The sequence below is a fragment of the Adiantum capillus-veneris genome, chromosome 2 (assembly GCF_014529385.1).
Source record: "Adiantum capillus-veneris isolate H3 chromosome 2, ASM1452938v2, whole genome shotgun sequence".
Lineage (NCBI taxonomy): Eukaryota > Viridiplantae > Streptophyta > Polypodiopsida > Polypodiales > Pteridaceae > Adiantum > Adiantum capillus-veneris.
This window is the reverse complement of record NC_140932.1, coordinates 50,905,481-50,915,532: the sequence shown is the minus strand read 5'-3', so window position 1 is coordinate 50,915,532 and position 10,052 is coordinate 50,905,481. Positions and strand designations below refer to the sequence as shown.

General features: G+C 41.0%; 1 protein-coding gene and 1 pseudogene across 1 annotated transcript; both read left to right on the top strand.

Moving 5' to 3' along the window:
* The first annotated feature begins 327 nt into the window (after nucleotides 1-327).
* LOC147462769 (nuclear distribution protein PAC1-like) lies at nucleotides 328-2,282 on the top strand. The gene is made up of 8 exons (XM_086494637.1): nucleotides 328-546; nucleotides 730-848; nucleotides 915-1,076; nucleotides 1,156-1,190; nucleotides 1,273-1,401; nucleotides 1,560-1,642; nucleotides 1,923-2,057; nucleotides 2,130-2,282. The coding sequence occupies exons 1-8, from the start codon at nucleotides 328-330 to the stop codon at nucleotides 2,280-2,282; spliced, it is 1,035 nt and encodes a 344-aa protein (XP_086350763.1).
* A 314-nt stretch (nucleotides 2,283-2,596) lies between these two features.
* Nucleotides 2,597-3,519, top strand: LOC147462768 (uncharacterized; annotated as a pseudogene).
* Nucleotides 3,520-10,052: the final 6,533 nt, after the last annotated feature.

Genomic DNA, 10,052 nt, shown 5'->3' with positions numbered 1-10,052 from the left:
TGCAGCTAGTTTGTAATGCATGGCCGCCCACCACCAAAAAGTGAAGGGCAGAAAACATAGCCTAACTCTGAAGAGTTTGAGGGCGGGAAAACGGTAGGTAACAATATGCAAACTCAAGACAGGGTGAGGGTTCGATCCTACTTGTTGCTCCCCTTCTGGCGATGGAAGCAGAAGGGTAATTGAAGGGAACAGTCCCAATTCTAAAGCTGGGGAGATGGGTTGTAGGACTCGTAGCCGTGAATCGTCTCCTTTGAAGCTCCAATCCATCAATCTCATTCCCAACATGAAGAGTAGCACTTGTCAGAGGGAGCTACGATCTCCCAAGACATGCTCTACTTGCATCTTGTTGACCAATCCCCTGCACATAATAGCGAGATCAAACAGCTCCTTGGCTTGCTTGGAGAGCCTTGTTATTTGCAGATCCCTCTCTTTGTCTATGGTGGACCTTCCACAGGTAAAACCTCCATTCTGCTGGTCTTTATTGCTCGTCAATACTGCTATGGTGGAGCTTTTGCCAATACTGCTCGTCTTTACTTGAACCTGCAGGCAGGAGCTTTTTGGTCATAAGGATATTGTACTTTGCCTGGATTCTTCCATTTATCTTCAACCATCACTTTATTGGCTTTTGGGGGGAAGAATCATTCAGTATTGCAGTTATGCGGTGCTATTTTGTGATTTTTCTGGCAGGCTAGCCAAGCCTTTTGTCATTAATGCTCAAATCGTTTTCAGGTCAGATTGTGGAATGTCGGAACAGGACATTGTGTAGCCATTGCTGAGGGACATATGGCAGCTGTAGGAGCTCTAGCTTTCTCCAAGAAGACTAAAAAGTTTCTTTTCAGTGGAAGCAGGTACTTTTAGAATTGTTTTATTAGAATTTGTTCCGAGAAGAATGCTGATATTTTTGCACATACCAGTGATCACACCATCAAAGTCTGGAGTGCCACTGGCTTTGAAGATAGGGCCAATAAAGACTGGCCAATACTACTTTCATCACTAGCAACAGTTGCTGCCCATGACAAAGACATAAACTCCATAGCTATTGCTCCAAATGATTGCCTGTTTGTACTGGTTCACAGGTAAGGACACAACTACTTTATGCATTGGAATGACATTACAAATTTTCAATCGTCACTATTTCTTTGCAAATTGTTTTAGGATAGACTGCTCGCATATGGAGGCTTCTAGAGCTAGTCCCATGTGTCACACTGCGTGGGCATAAAAAGGGTATCTGGTCAGTGCAATTTTCTCATGTGGACCAATGTGTTTTAACAGCATCTGTTGACAAAACTGTCCGCACATGGGCACTCTCGGATGGGTCTTGTCTTAAAACATTTGAAGGCCACACAGCCAGTGTACTCAAAGCATCTTTTCTCTTGGGAGGAATGCAAATCATATCTGCAGGTAGTTTCTGACATGTTTTGTGGAAGGACGTCAATATTGCGCATAATCTTTTGTGGATGACCTTCAACATTACGCACCATGATAATGTTTTGTGGAAGACCATCAACATTGCACACCATGATAAGGTCTCACTAAACCTATTTATGAACTGATTGTAGGAGCTGATGGCTTGTTAAAACTATGGACCATCAAGGCAAATGAGTGCATAAACACGTTTGATCGTCATGAGGACAAGTTGCATGTTCGTAGTTTGAATTTTTGGGCATCACTAGTGATAAGTAATTTAGTTGAGGAAAATTAGCTTCTTATTTTCTATTGTTTTTTAGATCTGGGCTTTAGATGTTTGTGCAATTGATGAAATGCTTGCTACTGGTGGTAGTGATTCAGTTATAAACTTGTGGATGTACTCTACTGAAGAGGATGAAGAGGAGGCATTGCGCAAAGAGGTGCCAAGTCATCTCAACTAAGAGTTTAGGTGGTCGTGAAGCTTTAATTTCTAATCAATTTTTACTTTTCTTTAGGAAGAAGAGACCTTGAAAGATCAAGATTTGTCCAATGCTCTAGCAAATACTGACTATGCAACTGCATTGCAACTTGCGTTTGAGCTGAAACGACCTTTTAAGCTCCTAAATGTCTTTACTGAGATTTTCAGGTTGGTTCATAACTGATCTTTGATGTTGTGGCCTCATTCCTTGGTCATGAATATCTGTGTTGGCATTGCTCTGTAGGAGCAAGCAGATGGGGATATAGGTACACAATGTTCTGAAGATAGGCCTCCCCTTCTTCTTGCGACACGGTCGATTCTTTCTACAATCGATGATGATTGGCAAGTGAAGCATAGGCGATGGAGTATCAAGATTATTGTTTCTCTTGTACATTAGCTGCAGGGATATGGTGACACCTGCAAGAACTTCAGTACAGAAGTAACAATAGTTTGAGTTTGTGTGAGTGAAGATGCTTGTTGCTGTTATTTTTCTACTGGCTCGTTTGCTAGATAATTATCTTGACTTCTCGCGATGCTGAAGATTATTCCCATTATTTCTTCATTGTGTATTAGTTAACAGGAGTTTTGAATATGAAGCCTTTTTCTAGTGTGGCTTCTAGTATCATGCCTTTTGTTTGTTTTGATTTGCAGGGTTGTCCTTCAACTTTGGGAGTAAATCGCAGACAAACGGAAATTGTAGAAAAGATACCGATGAAGGATAGAAGACTCAAGCCAAGAATTATCGGAACTGGAGGATCGACTGTCCAGGGTATTGAAAAGGATACAGGATGTCCATTTAAGTTGGAGGACAATTTGACAGCTGGGAATGGATCCTTCTTTGTGCGGATTTTTGGGAGCAACAGGGTGATGGTTGGAAAGGCTGTAGATGCTGTGAAGAGATTACTTGATCATGTACAGGATGATCAGAAGCCTCTGAATGCACGCAAGTCACACGGGTCTCATAATCGCTCGTCAGATTCGCTTGCAAGATCTCATATGCAGCACATTGCCAGTCAACAAACTCAGTATGAACCAAACATGCAGCCTTATGCAAGATAAGAAGTGTCATATTATGATGAGAAACACAACAGCATGGACCAGCTAGAAGCAAGGCGCCAGTGGGAAACAAGGTGTCAAAATGGTGCTTTTGCGATGGCATATGGCCTTAAAGGAGGTAAGTAATAGGAAAGGTGTTGGCTGTGGCCGTTTGGTGATTATGCATACTGCACTTTGTGATTTTCTCTCATCTTTTGAACTCGATTTAGGGTTTTGAAAGGCCCTCAATATGACGAGAGGCCACTTTCAAAGGGGGTTTCTAAGGAGGATGATCATGGTCAAGATGGTGACGCGGCTTTGATCAGCAGGGAATGTCCCCGACCCTTGAGGCCCTCGAGCGAAAGTTTGTGCAAGAGACAATGCAACTGACAAAGGACCTTAATGATGCAGAGGATAATGAGAATGCCAGGCATCGCCAGGTTGGAACTTCCTGTGCTTTAATTAGTGTTGTATTAGCCAGAGCTTGTAACTTCACTCATTCTAAATTCTTTCATGGGGTATTGTAGGCTATTAGAGAGATTCAAGAACAATATCAACAAAAGATGGCATCATTGAGAGCAACACAAGGAAAGCGCTGAGAGGAGTGGTAAACTGTACTCGATACCATACCAGGCAGCCAAGAACATGATCAAATGGTCGGGGATGTACAACAACCATGGTATATCGGGCTGAGCCGGGGGCCCAACGAGCTACTAAGACGTGTGGTGAGATATGTCGGCATGAGTGGAACAGCATGTTGGGGCAGTCTATGGATGGCCGATGGGTTCAAGGTGAGTGCCTTTAAGATCAAGGTGAGTGCCTTTAAGATCTCACTCTATCGTTCTTTATTCCATTTTATTATGCGAAAAATTGTTTCGTCATGCCTTCTTTGCCATGTCTCCGATTTTACAATTCCATTTATGTCTGGTATAATGATCCTGTTGTGAGTTTTGTTTATATTTGACAATGTAGCTAGCCTATGTAATTGTCTTGTTTGAAAAAAATGTTCAGATCTGTCCTCATGAAGGTTTGAAAACAATGTTCAGATTTGTCCTCAGTGAAGGTTGTCAGGTGAAATTTTCACCGTTGCTGTTCTAACTTCTCTAGCTTCCTAGTATCCCCCCTCACTTGGTAGAAATTGGATTTAGATCTACGCTCACCACTCCCAGCCAGTGCTGGATTTCAAATTTGTTTCAAGTTAGCAAGGCTTTGCCACAAACTCTTTCTTCAATTAATGTTGATCTGTGAACTGTATACTGTTTCTATGCTTGAGATGTTTGTCTATACACTATGATGCAAGCTTCTGTAGTGGCAGAAGCTTCAATGTCTTCAGCATTGTGTCATTAATCCTACCGAACTGGCTGATGGTGTCTTGTATACCTGCAACAACGGTTTTTTCTTTTTGTTATAGCTACATCTCATAGAAAAGCTAGCTTAAGTTCGCGTTCTCAACGGCTTCCTTGGGCCTCATTAAGCTTCCTCTTTTCAGACTTCTTCGGCAAGGATGATGACGATGCAAGGAGTTTGTGCTGACGCTCACGATGGGAGGCCAGCACCTTGCAAGTGAAGCGATTGCTAGACGTAGGGTGAGTTCTCAGTTCACTTTACTCGTGACTCATTTTTGCCTGCTCAATGCCCTTAGGCTTTAGCTATGGCGTCCGAGTCCTGACCTGCTGATCAGTGATGCTTAGTCTTGACGTCCCGACCTGTTGGAGCTGGCATCCGAGTCTCGACTTCTTCCACTGCAATCGCCAATGCTATTGACTCCCTGAGCCTCTTGTTGTTTGTCCAATGCACTAAATTGGATTTTAGATCATAGTTGGAAGCATCTATCGGTAGTTACACTAAATCTTGTCACATTTTGTCAAATTTTTTCAAGGCAAGCTCAAAATCTAGCTTAGATTTTGCAAGTTAGTGGTACTCACAATTTTGGGTGATAGTGTTGTATTAACTCAATAAAGAATGTACTTAATCTCAAACTGGATGTGTGACATCATAGCGTTAAAGATTTTAAGATCATTAGTTTCTTTTACATGTAGTTACAAATTCTATAGTCTCAATTTTCCACATGGTCGTATGGCTTGATTGGGTGTGTTAACTTGAGCTATAGTTTCTTGCCAAGACACGTCTAGAATACCTTGGGTCTATGTGTCACACATACGCAATGTTTTTATTTTGTATATAATTATAAAGATAGATACGTCTAGCATACCTTGGGTCTATGTGTCACACATACACAATGTCTTTATTTTATATATAATTACAAATATAGTTTCAATTTGTCACATGGTTATATGGCTTGACCGGGTGTGCCATCTTGAGCTATTTATTTTAACCGTCAGTTCTTCTAGCTATCCATATGGCTTGACCGGGTCTCTTGAGCTAACCATTTTTACCAAAAACGTTAAAGATTTTAAGATCGTTATTTTCTTTTACCTGTAGTTACAAATTCTATAGTCTCAATTTTCCACATGGTCAAATGGCTTGACTGGGTGTGTTATCTTGAGCTATAGTTTCTTGCCCAACACGTCTAGCATACCTTGGGTCTATGTGTCATACCACCACTTTGAAGTTAGATTACTTAATCCGAAGTGGGAGCCCAAGATGAGGTGGATAGTTTTTTTGGAAAAAGAAATTATGTGATGAAAATCCAATGTGGGAGCCCAAGGAAAGGGTATACTGATTTTTTTTGAGAAAGAGGTCGCCGTACAAAGGAGACTCTCGCGAAATTTTTAAGATTTATATTTTATGTACAAACTCAAAATTAAATACAGATGGTACTCTTTTAAAAGTTGCATTTTTCTTAAGCATAGACGTGCATTCATATCAAATGTAATTGTTTTTGTTCAAAAAGATTAATCTTTTAATGGGTTGTTTTGTAATGTGTTTTGATTTGATGAGTGAAGCTTTTCATGGTTGTTAAAGAGTATGTATTATTTGTTATTTAGAAAACAATCCATTTCATCTGTGTGCCTTAAATCCCATGTGGGAAGCCTACTAAGTAGGTGGCTAGTATCATATGCTTTGAGATTGAGATTTGTATCAGTTTACAAGACAAATGCTATTTGTTTTTTGACTAATTACATTGAAACTTTGGTTTATTTTAATTTGGTATTCATTATATTTGTTGCTTTTCATGGTTTTTTCTCTTAACATCTACTACAAATGAAATACACTACAATGTACACTTTTGCTCATTTGCAGTTCAACATGTATTTTTGCAAAAGCATGTGCTTCTAAAAATTTTATGTTACTAGTATACGTAAAATAGTGGGTCATTACATTCCGTACAAAATCCGTATGAGGGGGGATGGCTCATTGCGAGAATGTCCGTATCTTGCTCGTATGTAGGGGGGTAGGTTAGCAAGTAAGATACCGTACATAAGGGGTTTTCTCTACTTTTGATGCACGTAGGTGACATCCCTCCATTAATAATAGTGAATCCCCCGGGGGCTGGATCACAGGACACTGCTCTTTACAATATCAAGAAGCTGGATGGAACCAATTTCCCATTGTGGAAGAAGCAGATTTGTCACGTGTTGGTACAAAAGAAGCAGATAAAATCTATAAAGCTCAAGGGGATAAAACCAGAAGATATGGACGAAGATGAATGGAGCGAAATGGATGAATTGTCACTTTCTACCATTATGCTGACTTTGGCAGAAAGCGTTTACTTCAATGTAGCAGACGAGATGTCGGCTGATCAAGCATGGTTAAAGCTGAGTGATCTTTATGAGAAGCAGAGTGCAGCTTCACTGGTATACTGGCTTAAGAAGCTTGTTGACTTGAAGATGAAAGAAGGGACACCTATGTCCAATCATCTGAATGAATTCAACACAATCTATAGTCAATTGTCAGCTCAAGGTGTCAAGTTTGATGAACCTGTTAGAGCTATGTTCCTGTTGATCACATTGCCGGAAAGTTGGGACACTTTTCGCACAGCTTTGAGTAATTCTGCACCTCCAGATGGTTTGAACATAGCAGGTGTAGAAGGAAGTCTGCTTACTGAAGAAACCAATAGAAAGACAATGGACAAAGGCAAAGGAATAGCCTTAGTTGTCAGGGGAAGGACCAAAGAAAAGTATAAAGGTGGAAAGAGGAATGAGTCTCGTAGCAAGTCCCGCAGTGCTAAAGGCAAGAGTGACATAGAATGCTACCATTGTGGCAAGAAGGGTCACATGAAAAGAGACTGCAGAGAATGGAAAGCAGAAAAAGGCAAAGAGAAAGCTGAAGACCATGGTGAGAAGAACAAGTCCTCGGTGAAGATTCAAGAAATAAATGTGACAAACACTGTTGCAGAGGATGACAGTCTAGTGTCAGGAGACATCTACTTCTTGAAGAATACAATGGACTCAGCTCTTCTTACAGCATCTGATGGAAATGCACTGAGTGACTGGATTATAGACTCAGGGGCATCACTTCATGTGTCTCCAAACAAGGAGTGGTTTACCTCTTATGTGACCACTAAAGATCATGTTCGGCTAGGCAATGGGTAGACATGTGAGATCTTAGGTGTTGGAGATGTTCAATTGAAGTTTCAGAATGGCTCTTCTTTCACGCTGAAGAATGTGAGGCATGTTCCCGCAATTACAAAGAGCTTGATCAGCACAGGTTTACTTGATGATGCTGGCTACGTCACCACTTTTGGACAGAACATGTGGAAGATATCCAAGGGTTCTATGACAGTAGCACATGGAGTAAAGTCTGGAGGACTTTACATGATTTATGTATCAAATGTCTCTAAAAATGTAATCAATGTAACCGAGCAGCCGAACGTTTCTTTGTGGCATAGCCGGTTAGGACATATGTCCAAGAAGGGAATGGAAATCTTGTCTCGTTCTGGTTATTTGCCTGGCTTGTCATTTAATGATTTTGAATTCTGTGAACATTGTTTGTATGGTAAGCAAACACAGCAGCCACATAAGCATAGAAGCAGTAGAAGAGATACACAGTTGGCACTTGTTCATAGTGATTTGTGTGGACCTATGCCTAACCTATCTCTAGGGGGAACTTCTTACTTTATGACATTTATAGATGATTACTCGAGGAAAGTATAGGTTTACTTTCTCAAGCACAAGGATGAAGCGTTTATTGTTTTCAAAATGTTTGTGACACTTGTGGAGAATCAGAGTGGCAAGAAGCTTAAATGCTTACGCACTGACAATGGTGGAGAGTATGTTTCAAAGGCCTTTCAGGACTTTTGTGAGTCAAAAGGTATAAAACGTGAACTTACTACTCCTTACAATCCTCCTCAAAATGGTGTTGCTGAGAGGATGAATAGGACCATACAAGAAAAGGTCAGAAGTATGTTGTCTAATGCACAGCTGCCAAATGGGTTTTGGGCTGAAGCTATATCAACAACTGTTCATCTTGTAAATAGATCTCCTAGCAAGGTTTTGAAGAAGGATTCAGTGCCAGAGATGGTATGGTCAGGAAAAATGCCCTCATACAAGCATCTCAGAGTCTTTGGCTGTGAGGCATATACTCACGTTCCAAAGGAATTTAGGAACAAACTTGAGCCAAAGAGTAGAAAGTGCATCTTTCTAGGCTATGGTAATTCTAGTGAGATGGGGTATAGACTTTGGGATCCCGAATCCAGAAAGGTTGTCCGCAGCAATGATGTTCACTTTAATGAATCCAAATATCATTCTAAACCAGAGAGGGTTGAGGAGATTAGCAGAGTTGTCTTCCAGGAAGATGGACCTGCACGTGCAAGACAAAATGTTAGGGCTCAAGAGGAGCAAGGACAGGATAGAGTGGAACCACAGGTTGTGGTTGAGCCTGAGCCACCTATTGTGCGTAGATCTGGACGTATCACGCGACCTCCTGATAGGTTTGTTCCATCTATGAACTATGTCATGTTGACTGATTGCAATGAGCCTTCATGTTACAAGGAAGCAGTGCAAATGAAAGACTCCGGGAATTGGCAATTGGCCATGCAGTCGGAGATGACAGCTCTGCATAAAAACCAGACATGGAAGCTAGTTAAATTACCACAGGGCAAAAAGGCTCTACCTTGTAAATGGGTTTACAGGTATAAGATCACCACTCATGATAGTCAGCCAAAGTACAAAGCAAGGCTTGTTGCCAAGGGCTTTAAGCAAGAACTCAAAGACAAAGCAAAGACAAAGCATGTGGAGGTGAAGTATCATTTCAGCAGGGAAATGCTTGAGGATAAGCAACTTCAGCTTGTCAAAGTTCACACCACAGAAAATCCTGTTGATCTACTTACAAAAGGACTTCCCTAAGAGAGCTTTGCGCATTTTCGCAAGCAGTTAGGTGTAGGGTAGTACATCACTTCTCTACATCTCCTGTATATTAGCTTGTATAGTAGCTTCTCTCACACTTAAAGTACCACATTGGACTTTAAGTGGGAGGTTGTTGGGGTATAAAGCCCAATGTGGTCGCCCAGGTAAGTGGGCGGGCCGCCAGGTATGTACACATATTCTTTTGTAAAAACCTAATAAGAACTCACTATGCTCTACACATCACAGTAGAGCGAGTTCACCATATCGTCGTGCTCTTCTTCTCGCACTCTCTCTCGCGTCACACTTCCGCTCGTACTCCTTCAAATCCATTAGGTGTACTTAAGCGTTTTCTTCTCTTTAGAGTGTCCTTGCACTATCTATCGAAACTAACATAATATGGGGGAAGGGGGAGTCCTTTACACTTGTCAAAGTCTTTGAGATGAAGGCTAAACTCCAAAATTGAGAGAAGCTCCTGTGTAGACGAGAGAGAGAGAGAGAGAGAGAGAGAGAGAGAGAGAGAGAGAGAGAGAGAGAGAGAGAGAGAGAGAGACCGCCAAAGACGATCGGCCGTACTAGTACTATATATGAAGCAACTTAATTTTTTCAAGGAAGGAGAGGACATCCATGTGTCAGACTCTGGTTCATTTCTAAAAAGAACTTAAGAAACATCTATTTTGAAATGCAAAAGTGAAAGGTAGAAAAATAAAAAGGCTGAGTTTTGAGTTATGGTTCTGGCAAAAAGTCAAAAAAACTAAGTACTCTATCTATATTTATATTATTTGTAGACTTTGACCAAGCTATGGAGTTTCACTCCTACCCTCAAATTTGAAAGGTGACTACTTTTGTTTTACAAAACCATTTGAAGAGTGGCAGTTCTATTTTAC

What these genes read in the sequence shown, in the direction of transcription:
- LOC147462769 (XM_086494637.1), top strand. Translation starts at nt 328, where the DNA reads ATGCTCTACTTGCATCTTGTTGACCAATCCCCTGCACATAATAGCGAG. An exon ending in TATGGAGGCTTCTAGAGCTA is followed by an intron (nt 1,191 to 1,272) that starts GTCCCATGTGTC and finishes GTGTTTTAACAG; the next exon opens with CATCTGTTGACAAAACTGTC. An exon ending in AATGCAAATCATATCTGCAG is followed by an intron (nt 1,402 to 1,559) that starts GTAGTTTCTGAC and finishes AACTGATTGTAG; the next exon opens with GAGCTGATGGCTTGTTAAAA.